The sequence below is a fragment of the Onychostruthus taczanowskii genome, unplaced genomic scaffold (assembly GCF_017590055.1).
Source record: "Onychostruthus taczanowskii isolate IOZ18803 unplaced genomic scaffold, ASM1759005v1 scaffold121, whole genome shotgun sequence".
Classification (NCBI taxonomy): Eukaryota; Metazoa; Chordata; class Aves; order Passeriformes; family Passeridae; genus Onychostruthus; species Onychostruthus taczanowskii.
In genome coordinates this window covers 453211-471693 of record NW_024498363.1, presented here as the reverse complement: position 1 = coordinate 471693, position 18483 = coordinate 453211, and the positions used below count along the sequence as shown (strand labels likewise).

The window sequence follows — 18483 nt, the reverse complement described above, 5'->3', positions numbered from 1 at the left end:
AGAGAAGGTGATGTACCACCTATTAGAAATATTAATGTGCATGTAGTGATGAAGCGCCTCTGCACCTCCCAAAGACCGTGTCCCACTCCCGGTGAAGCACTGGGAGTTTTTACAGAGCAGCGTGCAGTGGTGTGGACTCTGCAGTGTCAGAAGGCACAGGGACTCGGAGACTTGAGCTGCATTCACATGGATGTGGTACAAATGGGAAGGAGGGCAGGGAGGCCTTTCCTCATGGTAGGAAGGTGCCAAGGAAACGAAGGACTGAAACGACTCTTGTTCTGCAAAACCTTGTCCCTGTGCGTGCAGAGCCTGATCACTGCCGAGACAACTGCCTGGTGCAACTTTTCCGAGTTCAGTTCAGGCAGGCTCCTCAAGGGCCCCCTGCAGCCTGCTCTGCTCCTCCCTGAGCCCGCTGCGCTGGGCGGTGCGCGCTCCTTGGCTGACACAAAGACGAACGCATACATTTTCAGCCATGAGTTCCTAGCACTTCACGTTACCCGGGTCTCCCAAACAGAGCTCCCGCAGCGTGTAATGCCGCAGCAGCCGCGTGCATTCCCTCGGAAGGGCGGGAGTCGTGGAAGCAGCCGGGCCCTGCGGTGCGGCCTGCGCTGCCCGCGGCCTGCCACGGCGGGGAGCTGGGACAGCGGCCACGGCGCTGCGGAGCGGCTCGGAGCGGGGCACGGCACCTCCGCTCGGCCTCAGCCAGGGGGGAAGAGGCGGAGGGGAAGCTGGAGGAGGAAGGTGGCGACTGTGCTGAGGAACTGCGGTAGAGATGAGGGCGGTGGGATGTGGTGCAGCTTCTGTTGGAAAAAGGTGTGTTGAGGAGTGTGGGGATCCATAAAATCAGAGGGTTTTGGGAAAGCTTTGAAAGGCAGGCCTCAGAGACAGCAGAACTGTGATTAGAGCTAAGCAGTAGCCATAAAATAAGTCAGCAGAAAAATTATGTAAAAAGTAGAAAAGTAAGGACAAATGGAACAATGGTCTGTGTATTAACGCTTGCCTAGAATAACTCCCTAAACTGCAGAAAAGTATATCTAGCGAGATATTAGGAAGTTCTAAGCTTAATAATGGAGCTCTGTGCATTGTACCTTAAAGCTTATAAGCAGGTATTGTATTTGAAATAAGCAAGCATTGTTTTAACTGAAGGGACGTGTGCTTATAGTGGTTGGATGGAACTACTGTCAATATGCTTTTGTTTTGTGTGATTGGTCAAACAACTGACAAAGTAAGTTGTAACATTAAGTTATTGGTCTGCTGCCTGGGATGTGAGCTGCTGGCATCTTCCCGTTGTCATAACAATGTAATGAGACTGATGCTGGAAAATAAAATGGCTCAAGGCACGTTCCTAGCAGTCCCGTCCTGTTCGTGATTTGTACATAGCCCCCAGCTGGCGATAGAGGAGGAGGGATGGATTAGAGGGGAACAGGGCAGAAGGCAGAGACTGAATGGGGTTTGCTTGGTGGGGCCGGTAAGCAAGCCAAAAGAAAGGAGAAGGGTTTTCGGGGGGACAGGAAGCTGGAAGAGAGCGGACAGGATGTGTGGACAGGTGGACTTTTGTCTCCAAACTGTTCCATCTGGCACATGGAAATGTCTGGTGGTGGAAAAATAACCGGTGAGCTAGCTAAAACCAGCTCTGTTCTTGCTCCGTGAAAACACACGTTTTGAGAAGCTGCTGGGTGTGGAGAGGTGTCTGCTGCTGGCAGATCAGAAAGAACCTGAGAAGTGTCAGGGCAAAGATGAGATTCCAGGAGTTCTGCCCTTTCCGACCCTATTTTTGCTCCAGAAATTGTCCCTCATCTCCTACAGGCAGGTGTTCATCTGCTGGCTTCCTGTGTCATGCCAGATGGTACAAGATGGATTCAGTCCTTCCTTGGGAGCTCCAGGGAGCCTGGTCATCACAAGTCCTGGCATTCCAGGTGGGCTTTCCTTGGCTTCTGGCATGTCACCTACAGGGACCAGGGAAGCTGAGATGGGTTTGGGAGGGAGAAGACATATCTACCTGAAAAGTGTCTCTTGTTCCGTAGTGCTGCCTTATCTCTCTTTTCTCCTTCCTGGAGCTGACATACCTAGGGGTGCAGCAAACTCTACTTTGGCTCTGGGATTTTGAAACAAAACCTCACAGTTCTGGTTCAGAGCACCTCCCATCTATGTCCTTCCTCTTCACCATCCTTCTCACTTTAGTCCAGGTTTCCCACCCTCTGATTGCCAGCCAGCACTGTCGCCTTCCCCTGGGATCTGTGTTTTTCCATGCATGGTGCATTCAGGTAACATGGCTTAGGACTGTCTGTCATAACCTTGACTTTTCAGTTGCTGCTGCTATTAACCATGTGTGCTCAAGTGGATGGATTTGTGCCTCTAGGTAGATTTCTCTTTTTCCTGGGATTTTTGCTGTCTAAAGGGTGAGGCCCAGCTCCAGTGTTGCTTGTGTCTAGGCAGTACCTGGCTCTTTGCAGCCTGGAATTGCAGACTCATATTAGTTACAAATCCCATGAAAACTGTGGAAAAGCAAAGACATTTTTTCAACAGAGAATAGCTACTCAGGTACTGCCACAAGCAGAGTTCTGCCCAAGAATTAATTTGCTATCTCAGAGTGGATGCACCTCTTGCTTCATGGCCCATCTGGCAAAATGGAGTATTCATGCATACCTTCCTTTCCAAAATGTTGGGGTGCACAGCTACATAAAGACATGTGAACAGAAAACAACAGGCAAACAGAATTTCTGTCTCTAATACTCTCCTCTGGCTGTCTGGTAACTCTGGAAGCCAATGATCAGGCAAACCTGGTCCTTATCTCTTGTCACAGTCTAAGGCAGTGGGTAGGGGCAATGGTAACACAACCATACTTTATATTTCATATTTCAGGCAGAACTGAGGAGTTAGGAAGAACCCGTGCAGATTTCTTGTGTGTAGTACAGCAGTGGAAAAGGCAAACTCTCTGAGTTGCTGCCGGTGGCCTGCCTGAGAGCTGGGGATGCAGTAGGCTGCAAGGCCACAGAAGCATGAATAAGTTGATGGGATACTACAAGAATGTCACTTGCAGAAGCAATGTGACTTTGAACCACACTTACATAGCAACTTTTTCCTTACAGCAAGATGAATAATCTGGTAAAATTACTGCTGCCAGTTATCAATCTTCCGTGAAGACCTTAGATAAGGCAAATCTGAATCACAAAACCTGTGACTGTACCAAAATCTGGGCCACTGCAAGAAGCATACCCAGTGTTGCTGGAAAAAAACCCCAGGCTTCCCATATAAAAGTCAGCAAGCAATTTAATAGCCAGAAAGAAATAATCAAAGCAGGAAGAGTTTTTGGGTTTGGGGACAAGCTAAAAGAATTTTGCATGCCTCTTCCTTAAACTTGAGGAGTTCAGGAGAAAACTCCTCTTTCCAGCAATATGCCAAAGTAACTCTCATTTGAGAAGAAACAGAGAAGATCCTGATAATCCTTCAGCAGAGCAGTGTCAGGGGGATGGGAAAAGAGGAACATGCCTCCCTTTTGATTATCAGCAATTTCTGGTGATTACCACCAATTTCTGGTGATTTCTGAATGGAGCCTTCTATGTGGTGTCACTGGGGAGAACTGACAGAGGTCTGACTACAGAGAAGCTGGCTAAATAATCCTCACTCCCATTGCTAACAACACCCTGGGGCAACATACTCTGTTAAGCTGTGTGAGGACGTGCGTGCTGCTGCCTGTGATGTTTTGTGTATGAGATATAAATTTAGAAATCAGCATCATTTTCTCACTTACTTGTTACGTGAGTTTTTTTGCCCCCCAAATCCATTTTATAGCTTCAGAACAGCAAGTGTAGCATGGAATAAGCCAAATTAAGTCTGTAGGGAGTCTGCCTCTACAACTGATACAGCTGGAACAAACAGATAATCTTTAAGGCATCTGATTTATCTTTGGTTCTGAACTGCAGCCTGTTTTTTTTTTTTCCCCAGCTCTAATCAGCAGTAGCGTAAAAGATATTTTTCCTCCTTAAAAGACTTTTTCCTCTTAAAAGACTTTTCTTGCATACTCCTAGACTGCAGCGCTTATAGCCATGTTAATACTGCCACAAAGAGATCAGTCAGAGTTTAGGACCCAGAGCCCTGTTTAAGGCTTACGGGATGTGACAGCTGACTGAAAATCAATGAAGTGTGATTTACCAAGCGTCATAATGAGGGCAAGATAAGGCTAGAAAGGTGCTGCCTTGCTTTGCAGACTCAACTGTCTGCTTCGATTTTTAACTAGATGGTTTTAGTCCGCTGCAAAGATGAGACCGATTTGCTAATGAAGACAGAAGATCAGATTTAAAGGAAAAGCCGCGGTGGTGCCCATGCTTTGCCTAGTGCTCATTGCGCTGTGTCTGAGCCACTCGGGTAGGTGTGATTTCTTCTTCTTCCAAGCTGAGCTGCAGGTGTTCAAGTTTTTTTTTCTGTTGGCCGGTTAGCTGCTGCTTTCTCAGATATGGTGAATGCTGACTTCCCTTGGTCATCCTCTGAACACTGTGTGAGTAGCAGAAGAGGGTTGTATCAGTTGCTGCCTTTGTATTGCAACCACGGTCAGTTTGACATCTAGGTTTTAATAACTGGTGGTGGGGTAATTGCTGCCTAGAAATTAACAAAAAATCCTAAGCTCGAATTTTGGCTGCTAAAGGGAATTAAGGGAGAATTTCTGTCACCAAGAGAAAAACTGAAGTTTTTCAGGCAAACTGATAAAAGGCTAAGTGTCTCGTCTGTGCTTATTGGGGTGTTTTGCACATTTGTTTAGCAGACTTTCTGCCCCAGAACTCCTGTCCTGCACCCATGGGGAGCTGCTACTTAGACATATCACAGAGAGAGACAGGAACCGGGGGGAGTGGGGGAGATGGCAGACAGTGCTTGAGTACTCGAATACATGTTAGCCTGCCAGGGAGCTCCCCAGTTTTTGCCTCTCAGTGCATCATATGGTAGATTCAGGGATGTATCTGTCCTATGGCTGCTTCTCCTTTTTTTTTTTTTTCAAAGGCAGTGCTACTTTGTTCAATAATTTCTCCATGGCTTTATCTAGTTTAATAATAAAGTGGGGCTGGGTCAAAGGAACTGTTAGGCTATTTTCCCACATGATATTTCTTATTTCTCATCAATAACTTCTGCTTTTAAACTGTCTTTGTGCAAGTACTGAGGCTGTCTCACAGAGGCAGCAGTCTTCTTCCTTCTGATTTTCTTCTTTGTGAGACTCCTCTTTTTCACTTTTTTTGTGGCTTCCTCAGCAGTTGAGATTCAACATATCCAGCCCCAAGCCCAGCTTTACCACCTGTCTTCTATACCCACTTGCAGCATTAGGTACCGGAACTTTATGTGAGATGTGGGCTGTGAAATGGCACCATTTTCTTTTGAGGGAGGTCATACACACCCACGGACACAGAGGGTGTGTGGCTGCATATATGTGTGCAGGATGTCATACTCAAATAAATGTTAGAGCAATAATAAAATTGCTCAAATAAATCTCAGAGCAATGTATTCTGTCAGTAAGATGGAGCTGGTTTTGATCGTGCATGTTTTGGGGTTATGGATTTTTCTATTAAATTGCTTTTCTGTTAAATTTCTTGTTTTTAACAACCATACACCCCTATGAATCTCCTAAAGGGAAAGCGAAATGTCTAGGAGATGGAGTCTCTGCAAAGTCTCTTATAGTCAAGGGATTGGACCTGTGAGGTTGTGGGTAGTTAGTGGGGAGAAGTGTGTTCTTTGTCTTCCTTTGGCTGCAGATGCAATACCCGTCTGCTGTGTTTGGGCAACCAGTCTAGTTTCCTAGGACAGATTGCAGACACTGCTGTGGTGGAGCTAGGGTCTGGCATGAGAGTAAACCCTGCAACAAGCAGAAGGGGCATTTGTGGAAATAGCAGACCTCAAGGGCTTGTAAGTGACAAGACAGAGTGTGGCCCTATAGAGGACTGCTATAAACTGTGCTGACAGCTTGAGCCATTCCTGGCTCAGGGATGCAGCAGGTAGAAATGAATGTGAAAGGTCCCTCTGATCAGCCAGTCTCTACCTGCCCAGGGCTTGGTAACCCCACCACACCTGTATTGCAGATACAGAGGAAAAACACAGCTTGTGCTAGAGCATCTGACAGTAAAGTTGTTATCCTGTGAGTGCAAACACTAGGTTTCAGACTTAATAGCTCCTCAAAGAGGAACGGTATCTTGCTGTGGCTGGAAGTGGGGGATGACAGTGTTGCTTGGACCTTGTGCTATCCTGAGAGGACCCAGAGAGCATTAAAGAATGATTTTTGTCCCATGGAAAGCTCTGTTATGAGATCAGGTTTTTTCTTTGGGCAATTCTTCAGCTGTGTTTCTTGCTGTGAGGTCTAGCCCTGTCTGCAGCCTCTGACAGACCCTAACTGAGGTGGAGGAGGCTGCACAGCCTGTCATGCTCAGGAGATGGGTAGCAGCTGCTGGGGAAGGGGACATGGGCAGAGATAGTGGTCCATGGTCACACCCTTTCCTCCATGTAGAGGCAGAGCATGACTCTCTGCCTCCAGTTTTCAAAACCGGCTGATTTGAATGCCCTTTCTCTCCATGTGGCACAGGGACCCTGCTGGGGGCTGCCTTAACTCTGATCGTGCACACTCTGCGTGATGCACGCAGTGTGTGAGCATATTGACGGTGCCCTCCAGGGCTCTCCCACTGTCAGTTCCTGGCACCACCCCTCGGCCTGCAGACCTCTCCTGCACCTAGCGCTTGGCAGTCCAGACACAGATGTTCTGCTCACCCTGGGGCTGGCAAGGCACAAGCTGGGCCCTGGACAGTGTCCTGTGAGGTCCCTTTTGACTGCTGACACAGCAATATTGACTGTGATCCCTGTTGTGTGGGACCAGTCTTTTTTCCTCCGTGGTGGCTTTGAAGAGAGATAAAATCCTTCTCACCCTTGGTTGCTGTGTGTGTGCACAAGGGAAGAAATGGAGGTCATGTCAGAACCTCAACACCACAGGGAGTGGGGCTGATGTTTGGGAAAGGATGGAGGGTCTGAACTGCCCATCCCCCATCATGGTAGCAAGGGGAAGGGGGAGCATGGTGTCAGTGATTGTGGGAGTCACAAGTCATGCAGGTAAAGGCCAAGATGTCTCTGTGCTTGCCTGGCAGATCTAGCTCTGACTGCATATCCAGCTCCTGTTGCTGCCCAATGGGCTCTTTTTGCTTTGGCAAAAAGTCCATAGAAAATATAAACCTGGTACAAAGTCATCACTCTCTGGTCTGATGATTTTTTTTTTTAATGTGAATTTGGCTTGGGCTATTTTCCATTCACTTGCCCTGGTTCTGCTGAGAGTCTGCATCTGAATTCCTGCAGAATTCGCTGTTCAAGACAAGATCTGCCTAGAGGTGAATTTTCCTCACATCATTGCTCTGTCTCATTTTTTAGGTCATGGCATTCTCCATGTCTGCTTTCTGGCAATGCCTCCACTCTGTGTTGCTCTCTTTCAGATGTGAATGCCTTCAGTTCAGTTGCTGAAAATGAGGATGCGCTCCTCAAGCACTTATTTGAAGGCTATCAGAAATGGGTCCGCCCTGTGGAAAACTCCAATGACACCATCAAAGTCCTTTTTGGGTTGAAGATATCACAGCTTGTGGATGTGGTAAGTGTTGTGTTAGTAAAACACCACTTTTATAGGCAGTTGTGCCTCCACCTGGGAGGACTGGTAATGTAATTAGCTTTTACCTCCTGACACAAGAAATGCACAGTGATGGTTGGGCAGCGAAACACTGAGCATGAAATGCTGCTGGTGATACAACCTTCTTTCCTCCCTGCCTCCCCTCCACCCTCAGCATGGACTGTAGGACTCATTTGTTTTGAGGGAAACCTGAAGGTCCTTTTTTCCCTATTGTTCTCAGGGAATATGGCCTAATTTCCATAAGGCTTTGAACAACCCATGCCAGACAGTCCTTGACATCTATATTGCAATTTAATGAGAAGACAGCTACAGGGCTGAGGAAGAGTAAGAGCTGGTTGGACATTATTCATTCCAAGCAAGCTTGCATTGATGCCAAAGATAGTTCAAGTCTTAACCCAGCTGGTCACTAAGATAAAACTCTAGAGGCAACATAGATAATCCTCTGTTTCTGCTCTTGTGGAAATTTCCCCTTCTCTTTCCGCTGCAATGTATGGTGGAATTTTCACAATGCCCAGTGGTACCCACATAACAATGTGCTCCTTATATCCCCCAGCCCCTGGTAATGTCCCCTTGTGCTGTGGAAAGGACACTAATTTTTTGCTTTATTTACATATTTAGGATAATGTTTCAATTTGTATCTTCCCAAACTCACTACAGGCTGAGCAGTGTGGGGAGATGAGCCATCCTATGAGCCTACAACCATGTGTGACCTGATACCACTTGCTGGCTGAGCCCTGGCTGCATCCTGGGTCTTTGGCATATGATTCCTTTGAGCTCCTGTGAAATGCCGGACCTCAGTTTTCCAGCCTCAGAGGCTCCCACTGATAGCAGAGACAGCACCTAGAAAGTCAGTCAGTTTCCCTCAACAGTAACTGAAGAACCCAAGCCCATGGAAACAGGACCATAGGGATCTCCTCCTCTTGGCACAGGGTTGGACTCAGCAGGCTCAGGGTCTGTTTCTAATGGCTGGTTTGGTATTGCAATCTTCTCTCCCTTGTGTCGCTCTAGGATGAGAAGAATCAGCTGATGACAACCAACGTGTGGCTGAAACAGGTAAATTAGACCACATCAGACCTCCCTTTGCCCTATGGGATCTGAGCTGAGTAGCCATCTCAGTTTGTTGCCCACTCTGCCTTCTATCCCATTTCATGATGCTGAGTGGCCAGCACCAAGATACCTAACCTCAAGTTTTTACCTCACTCTTCTCACTTCAGCCTACGTATGGAGACAGAAAAGCAGGCAAGGCACCTTTTAAGACATAGGGTACCCTCTTCTCCTGACCTGCACCCCAGCTGTGTGCTCAAGCCAGTATTTATTTCAGGGAAGTGACACAGCTAGTACTGCAGTGGCTATCCCTGGGATGTTATATGTGCCCTGAGGGACTATCCTGTCTCATACTTAGAGGTCACACAAGTACTGTCTCTCTTGCCTGAGCCAAGAGTGGTGCCTCGGACATTTTTCTTCATTCCTCAGCATATGTAAAGACAAAAAGAGGCCAGTATGTTACACACACACACACACACACACACACACACACAAACACACACACACACACCACAGACCTTTTCCCATTAAAAGCTGTAGCAAATTAATCAGATCTCTCTATCATAATTGCTTCTGGAACTGACAGTGATTTATACAAATGAGGGAAAGGCACAAATTGAACTGTTAGGTCTCCTTTCTTCTTCACTCCTGAAGAACACTGTTTTTGGTTTAGGTTACATTGCACCAGTTTATTGACCTTGTGACAATTATTTTAAGTCTCTCAGCCTTGTGAGTATCTGTAAAGATGTCAGCTGATCCTGGGCAGAGGACATAAAAAACAAGCCGTGCTTGAAATCATGTCATGAGGAAACATTCTTGGGGGTTGCTGGGCTGGTGGATGAGAAATATGTCTGTTTTTGTCTGGGTACTGTACTGCTGCAGTGAGTGTGAGATTCTGGCTGGAGCAAGACCCCTAAAACCAATATGAACACTGCATGTAAAGGTGATCTCGCCCTTGAAGAGGGACTTCCCCTCACTGTGGGGAAGACAGAATTTTCCCCTTTTGCTGGAGAAATTTCTCTCTGATCCAAATACAACTGCTGGGAACCTGCCCTGAATTATCTGCAGTATTACAGTTTCCCCACCTTTAGCTGCAATTGTAGAGCCCTTTTTGTGCATAAGGCCACATCTTGGCTCCCTTATTTTGAGTACCCACTTGCAGCAGACAGCAGAATCCTTCTGTAAAGGACCCTCATCTGCCCTTGTCTGTCCTCTCCCCTTTCCAGCCCATTCTCTTTGCAGGCTGTAGCACCCACCTTCACCTGCAGGTCCAAGCCCTGTGCACTGTAGACACACTGATTTCTCTGGAAGCCTTTGGAATCCTCAGATTTGAGCCAGGGCAGCTCCTCAGGGAAACTCAGAACTGTGATTTCCCAGAACTGGGCTTTCTGGAGTTGTTACTATTTCTAATACCACTTCTCCATCTAATGAGCTGAGAACATTAAGAAGGTAATGCAAAGGGAGTGGAAAATGAGGCACAAGGTGTAGTTTTCATACAGTATAAGTGCCCTTAGGAGCTCCGGCTGAGCACTAAGTACCTGTGCCTGACCCAGGTGTCCTGCTGTGGAAGTTGTGTGTTCATGTAGGCCCAGCTCCCTCAGTTTTTCCTTGTAAGAGGGATGATCCAGTCCCCTCATCATCTTTGTGACCCTCTTGCTGGACTTCCTTTATCCATGTTTTCTTTGTTCTGAGGAGCCCAGAACTGGACACAGAACTCCAGATGTGTCTCACCGGATGTGCTGAGTAGAACTCCAGATGTGCTTCCAGATGTGCTGAGTAGAGGGACAGGATCACCTCCCTTGAACTCCTGGCAATGCTCATCGTAATGCATCCCAGGATTCCATTGGCCATCTTGGCTCCCAGGACACACTGCTGGCTCATGGACAGATTGTTGTCCACCAGGATCTCCATGTCCTTCTCCACAGAGCTGCTTTCCAGCAGGTCACCCCCAGCCTGAGCTGGTGGCTGGGGTTGTTCCTCCCTAGGTTCCAGTATGAAACCTTGTGGGACACCACCAGTGACAGGCTTCCAACCAGCCCCTGTGGCACTGTTTACAAGCTCTTTGAGATCTGCCATTCTGCCATGTGTCAATCCACCTCACTATTCACTCATCCAGTTCAAACATCCTGAGTTTGCCTACAAGGATGTTGAGAGAGAGACAGTATTGAAAGCCTTGCTGTAATCAAGGTAGACAATATCCAGTGCTCTCTCCTTGTCCATCCAGGGAGTTGTTTCATCATAGAAGGCAATGAGGTTGGTCTCAAGCATGTTTTACTTTTAGTGAATCCATGCTGATTGCTCCTGATTACCTTCATAATTTCTCAGCAAGAGTCTTACTTTTCTTGGATAAGCAAACCTTAAACACAAGCATTTTCTTTTCCTTTTTTTTTGTTAACCTCAAACATCCTGGTGCTCAAGATGGTGGGACTTGATACACAAGCAGGCTGACACACAAGGTTCAGAGGAGCCTTTAGTGGTTGCTGAGAAAGTGTCTGGATTCAGGCAAGCAATGAGGTCTACTAGCAAGGGCCAAGAATCTGAGTCTAGTGTTTTTTGTTCCACTAGCGGTGGGTTAAACTCTTCAATGACAGCACAGAAATGGAAACTTGGTAGAACTGGAGGAAGGGGAGAGCAATTGCAGTGTCTGGAGCAGCTTGGAAAAAATGGAGAAGAGAGGGAAAAAGCCTTATGCATCTGCTGCTATGGTTTGTGTCAGCATAGCCCACAGGGAGATTGCTGTTTTAAACTAATCATCTTCCAAGTCTGCACACAGCCTATTTTCTGCTCTAGTAAGAAGAAACAACCATTTGCCTTGGAGACATGAAAGAGCACTTTAGCTGGAAGATAAATCAATGCAGTGCAGGGGGAAAGCAAGGAGTATTGCAGATGGAGCAAATAATCCAGGCCAAGGGGCTGCTCCAGTTCAGCTCCAGAGGGATGATTCTATCTCCAAGTGCCTCACAGGGTATTTGCTGCTCTTGTGTTAGGGGGCTACAAGATGACTGTGTTCGTTGCTGCTCAGCCTTGACTGTCCCCTTGCATGATGTGTGTTTCCAGCCTAAGTCCCGTTGTACTATTGTAGGAAGTGTCCAGGACATAGGTGAGGCTGTGACCACGTAACAGCCTAGGCTTCTGGAGACATCTGTTTGACACCCATCCTCAGAGAAAAGATAATGCTGAAAGTGGTGTACTCTGTCCCTGATTCTGAAGCTATGAGCAGCAATGGCCCCTCCTCTCTTTCCACACCTGAACAATAACAAATGTCTCTAGTATAGCTGCAAAAAGCATGCTGAATCAAAGAAATAAGAAGGGAACCATATGGAGAATTAATAGACGATATTGCTTTTCTGGTTCATCCTTAAGTTGTGGAGGAAATTACCCAGTGAAGGCTGAGACCTCTGCATCCCTGGAGATCTCTTAGTGCTGCAGCTAATGGAAACTGGTTCATCTTCCACTTCTTGGTATTGACCACAGTCTACAGCTCTTGCAGGACATTGCTGCTATTTCTGTGGACAAATTAATATCCTCATTAATAATGAACAAGGATCAGAGAGCTGATTTTCCATTGCCTTTCTGTGGTAATCTCCAGGTTCTTGGAGCCACTTGTTATGACCTCCCTGTCTGAAAATCCAGAAAAGGAGAGAAAAATGATTCTAGAGTTCAACATGATGAAAATGGAGAGGATTCTCCCTGCTTTTGTAACCAAATACTTTACAATAACATCAGTAGTCTCCAGGTCTTTCTGATGAAAGACAAATTTCCTTTTTTTTTTTTTTTCTTTTTTTTTTTTTTTTCAAGGACAGTGTACAGATATTAGGTATTGTATTCCAATTACTTGGAAAAAGCTAAGTCTTCACTGAGAATTAAATTAGGCCACCGCTACTCATTTGTGTGCTAGTACCCACACCACCTAGTGTCTATGGGGTCTTCCATGGGGTCTGTGCCAGCCAAAACCAGCTTGGGTTGCTTCTCAGAGAGAAGGAAAGCTGCTGCACTAAAGGGAAGTGGCTCCTTCATTCTAGACTACTCTCAGATGGGCTGTGCAGGATGGTGAGTGAAGTGAGAGTCAAGTACTTTCCAGAAGTACTGGCTTTGAGGTTGCTAGCCTCAAAGGGATGGGTTCCTGGGTCTCACCTGTGTCTGGAGGAGCAGTGCTTGTGGGGATAATTACCTCCCAGCCACGCCTGTCGGGCACCCTCTCTGCAGCTGGTTCTGCCTGCTGTGCTGTGCATGCAGCTGTTGAGGCACATGTGGGGGTGAGGAAAGAGGCTGCTGCTTATGAATGGGAACAGAATTCTGCTGTTTTGTTATAGGAATGGATCGACCACAAGCTGTCCTGGAATCCAGATGAATACGGTGGGATCACTGCTATCCGGGTCCCCTCTGAGTCTCTGTGGCTTCCCGACATAGTTTTGTTTGAAAAGTGAGTAGCGTGGCTCTTTGCTCTGGGCTTGGGCCAGAGCTTGGGCAAGGCACGTCAGCTACTGTGAGGCTTGTATGTGCTGTCAGAAGGCTGCTTCTTTAAGCAGTGTGAATGTTGTGCACCTTGTGCTCCAGGTGAGCGATAGAAAGCAGAGCTCAAATGGGGTACGACTGGGGCAAACATAATCCTGAACTTGGTACTGTTTCTTCCTGTCCAACTCCCAGTGCTGATGGACGTTTTGAGGGATCCCTGATGACCAAAGCTATAGTGAAGTACAATGGAGTGGTGAGCTGGACACCACCGGCCAGTTATAAGAGCTCCTGCACAATGGATGTGACCTTCTTCCCCTTCGACAGGCAGAACTGCTCCATGAAGTTTGGGTCGTGGACATATGATGGCAATATGGTGGACTTGATTTTAGTGGATGAAAATGTAGACAGGAAAGACTTCTTTGATAATGGGGAGTGGGAGATCTTAAACGCCAAAGGTATGAAAGGCAACAGGAAGGATGGGCTGTACTCTTACCCATTCGTTACTTACTCCTTTGTATTGAGGCGCCTCCCATTGTTTTACACTCTTTTCTTAATAATCCCTTGCCTGGGATTGTCTTTTCTAACTGTCCTGGTGTTTTACCTGCCTTCAGATGAAGGTGAAAAGCTTTCCTTGTCAACTTCAGTTCTAGTCTCCCTCACTGTTTTCCTTTTAGTGATTGAGGAAATAATCCCTTCTTCTTCCAAAGTCATCCCTCTGATCGGTGAGTATCTGCTCTTCATCATGATTTTTGTGACCCTCTCTATCATCGTGACTGTGTTTGTTATCAATGTCCACCACCGATCCTCAGCAACTTACCATCCCATGGCACCCTGGGTTAAAAGGCTCTTTCTCCAGAAGTTGCCTCGTCTGCTCTGCATGAAGGCCCATGTAGATCGCTACTCGTTCTCAGACACTGAAGAAAAGGGAACCACCTCGAAATCAAAGTTTCTGGGGAAGCAGAGATACAAGCAAGTGAAAGATGGAGAAAAAATTATTATTGCCTTTCTGGAAAAGGCAGCTGACTCCATTCGGTACATTTCCAGGCATGTTAAAAAGGAGCATTTCATCAGACAGGTAGGTGAAGGGAGGGCAAGGAGGGAATCACACTTTCCTTGACAGCAGTGGCTTCCAAGCTCTTTCCTTTTCTGCATGCTTTTCCTTTTGCCTCTTCCTCCTGCTCTCCTGTGAGACATATTCTTCCTCAGACCTTGATAAATAATATGTTTTTTGAGACAACACATAGCTTCAAGGAGAAGCGTATTGTTCTGTGAGAGTCCCTGCTCTTTACAGAAGCAAGAGACTCTAGTAGCTTCTCCTGGAGGAATTCCTGGTTTGGGTTTATTTGAATAACCTTGTCCTGTGTAAGTTTGGAATACACACAAATCTGGAAGCCTCTAAACTCATATGCTCAAAAATGTAACTTTTACACTTACAGGCAAGCTCTATGGCATTTGCCAGGTGTCAGTCCTGGCCTCCCAGCACATACTGTGCACTGCATAGTTGCTCTATTTTGAGTGAAGGTATTCTAGATTTTCAGTAACACGTGTTTAGATTAGTTCCCTACTGCTATCCTTCCCCTCTCAATGAACCTCCTGGCTTTTAAAATAGCAAGTTACATGTTTGCAAACAATGAATCTCATGCAAGGGTTGTACAGTAGAGCAATGCAGCTGGCAGCATTTGGAAAGACTTCTGTTAGCATCCTGCTAGCAAGAGCTAGGGCTTTGTTTAAACTGTGCAGAGAGGACTACAGTAGAAAGAAGAGCAGTAAATCAAACTGCAGTAAATCAAATGTAGTATGTGAGCACATACTGTCCATGACTAATACCTGTTTGAAGCTGAAATAATTTTTAAAAAAAGGTCCCTTGAATCACCATAATAAATTGCACTTTTCTGTATGCATAGTTGTGCCAGCACTCACCATTCAAAATTCCCCTCCTGCGTGTACCCAATCTGAGTCAACAAATCACTTCAGCAAACACAAATAAATGTAACTGCTTGTACTGGAATCAATGCTTGTGTCAAAGTGCTGTGTTAGAGCCTCATCCTGGCATTTACAGGGAGATGCAGGTCTGTAAAAAGAAGTCCAGTTCACTGGAAAGCCATCCTCAAAGCTAAGTCTGTAAATTTTCATATATGCACTTAACTAAAAGCTTTTGTGCAGGCTGAGGAAGTCTCATCACCATGTGCATAGAACTATGGAATTGCTTTGCGGGTTTGAGTGATTTGCAGCTATGAGTGCTGAAAAGGGGATCTCTGTTAGTTTTAGGCTACCACATACTACAAACATCTAATTTTAAAACCAGATTTGGGGAGCTGAAATGTATGTAGCAGTATCAACACAGTACCAAGCTTGTTACTATTTATGTTTATGTTCCCTCTATCCTTCGCAGGTTGTACAAGACTGGAAGTTTGTAGCTCAAGTCCTGGATCGGATCTTCCTGTGGTTATTTCTGGTGGTGTCAGTGACAGGTTCAGTTCTCATCTTCACCCCTGCATTACGGATGTGGTTGAACAACACTTTGTAGAAAACACTCCCTCAATAACATACAAGTACACTGCCGAAGGACAGTGGTGCCTTGTAGCTTGGTCTCTGCTGTACAACAGGGGAAGCAGCAGCAAGGATGAGGGAAAGTGATGATGACAGTGGGCATTTATTATTGTTTTCAATCTTAATAATAACTCTACCAGTTACAGATTTTGCTGAAATCAGAGAAGAGCTTGGTGCACAGCCAAGGCCTAAAGTGAACTGGGGTTGCACAACTGAGTTATCATTATTTTATTGTTAGCTTGGTTATATTACTATAAAAGCCAAGATTATTAGTTAAAATTGGAAATAGAAGGTGTTGCAGAATCATTATATTTAAAAGGCAGATCTGCCAGTTAAAGTGCTACATTGTAAAAGAAGTTACAGTAGGAACACAAATCTCTACTCGGTTTATCTGTGTTTCCAATTAAAAAGCATTGTAAGTATCTACAGACTGCTTTATGCATGTGTCAGAACTGGCAATTGCATAGCATGTGTCTCAGAAAAAATATAAATACTTCTTAGATGGGGTGCTCAAAACCTTGACTGTTTAGCCTCACCTTGCTGTAGGATCAGCTCCACAGCAGCGGAGCCTAGCACTGCCCACCCACTACCAGCCTTTATGGCATGCACACTTCATCTCTCACCTCAGCCATCAGGAAGCTACAAGGTATTGCCCACTTTGCAGTATTATTTGCAACTTTGTTTGCTGCTCTGTAGCATACCAGAAGGCTGACAAAATGAGGATTTTTCTCCATGCTCCACATTTAACATTCCTTCATCTGCTTGTTCACAAGTGGAAGATCACCTAAGTGAAGGTGGCTGTGCTATTCCATAAGGTGACAGTGATACTTCTGAAATGTTCAGCTGGAGTGAAGCTGCAGACGTCTCTTTTGGCAGATGAAAGTTTTGGTTGTTGCAGGAGTAGGGTTTCTCTTGAGAGCTATGTGGTGGGCTGGTCACCAGGAAGATACATTTTTAGATGTTGGCTTGTCCATGTTTCCTAGGCGATTCAGAATTTCATTCCTTTGATTAATTTATTATGGGATCCTTTTGCATGATTAGAAACAGCTCTTAAAAGTGTTAAATAAGTGAGATGTGACAGAAAACACCCAGGTGAAACTCTTCAACACAGGAATGAAGCTGTCACTACTTTTGCTGGGGCAGTGTTTTCCAACATGGGGTGCTTTAGAAAATCCCATTCAGACCTTGCAAATATTTTCAGGGTTAGCAAAGGATTTGGAGATCCAATTTTTGACAATCTAAATATGTGTTAAAGTTTTAGCTAGCCTTGATCCTGTCTCTCTACAGATGGAGGTTAGAAACTGTTAAAAATACGTAGAAGTGTTGTGCTTGGATTGTGCATGCACACCAGACCTCCATGAGTTAATGTAATCCTGTCATGTTGTGTTAATGCAGAAACTTCTGTTCAATTGTAGAAATTATTATTAATATTATTATTAATAATATTATTAATAAAGATGTATTTAGTAAATGATTCCTGGGGTGTCCATACACTGGGGTTTGCTGTTGGTTTGTTGTCAACAAATCTAGACTGTAGCCCATTTTAAAAGTTTTGTCCCAAATGTATTCAAACAGAGGGGTTTTCAGGTTCTTGGAAAGTCCTTATTACTTTTTAGCTTTCTCAGTGAGTTTGAGCAAGAAGCATTCAGACATGGTTATTATATTGCTGGAATAAACTCATTTAGTTTGGCATATAGAGAGAGATCTCTTAGCATAAGATACTGCTTGACCATAAAACTTGACCATTAAACCATAAAACTCATACACATTGACCATTCTATCTGTTGCTCCTTTCCTCTTGCATAAAGTGCATTTGTGCCCCTAGACAGTACTGTGAAATAGCTGTAGAGCCAGGAAGCTCTTCTTTCCAGCGTTTCCAGTCTTTTCAAGTCCACTATTGATAGGTATTCCCTATGAGCACTGCGTCCAGGAGGCTGCCCGTTAGCCATGACAGATGACAGCCTCCTCTCCTCAGGTGTGCATCTGACAGATGGTCCTGTCTCCACCATGCAACACTTTGGTTGCCCACCCGCAGGCAATACATGGCTCTGTCTCACACGTCTGTGTCTGATGCCAAGCTGCTTTTTCTGGCTTATGCTGGTGAACATAGCAGAGCTCATGTGTTGGAGATGTATGAAAATTGCACAGGTATGGCTTGTGGCCTTGAGTCTTCCTAGTATTGCATCTGGTACTGCTACATCTGTAGTTTCACTACTCATTCCCTTGTGCTCCCTGATCCTGAGCTTCTCTAAATCTCTTTGCTGCTGGCCCACAAAAGCATTCACCATGTTCCCCACATAGGTCTGCCACTAAAAACACAACTAGTGAGCACATTTGGGCTGACAGTCCTGCAGTGAGGCCTTCCTTCTGCTCTATCTACTTGGCCTGTGGATGACAATATTGCAAATCACAAGTCTTAACAAAAAACCAGTAACCTTCTGCCTTAGTATTGTCTCAGCCTGTGCTGCCTCAGTTTCTGGGAACTGGTTTGCTGGGACATTGGCACTGCTTTTGGCACTCACATATATGACCCACTCACCAAAAGATAAATATGAAAAACTCTTCTGGGCCTTTTAGTGGAGGTAAACTGGAAGAATGGTCTCCCTTGGGAAGAGAATGTAAAGAGATGTTGAGCTGTTTAATTGCTTCTGTGCTTTTAAAGTTAATTCATAGATGCCATCACTCCCAAGGAGAGGAGAATTCTTGCTGCCAGTGGTACACTCATCACTGAGGCATATTAATAAGGGATGTTGCTGATGTGACTTTTGAGCTGATGGGGTGAGAATAGACCTTTTCTG

The 18483-nt window shown here is 45.6% G+C and overlaps 1 protein-coding gene across 3 annotated transcripts; it reads left to right on the top strand.

Annotated features, from left to right (window-relative positions):
- The first annotated feature begins 577 nt into the window (after positions 1–577).
- CHRNB3 (cholinergic receptor nicotinic beta 3 subunit) lies at positions 578–17055 on the top strand. 3 transcript variants are annotated; one of them, XM_041395944.1, is made up of 7 exons: positions 578–813; positions 1807–1916; positions 7449–7600; positions 8645–8689; positions 12994–13103; positions 13328–14210; positions 15528–17055. In XM_041395944.1, exons 1-7 carry the CDS (start codon positions 773–775, stop codon positions 15660–15662), a joined length of 1476 nt encoding a protein of 491 aa, XP_041251878.1. In that variant the 5' UTR covers positions 578–772; the 3' UTR covers positions 15663–17055. The 3 variants fall into 3 exon arrangements, with proteins under 3 accessions (XP_041251878.1, XP_041251880.1, XP_041251879.1); XM_041395946.1 differs by lacking the exon at positions 1807–1916; XM_041395945.1 differs by lacking the exons at positions 578–813; positions 1807–1916 and adding an exon at positions 4309–4365.
- Positions 17056–18483: the final 1428 nt, after the last annotated feature.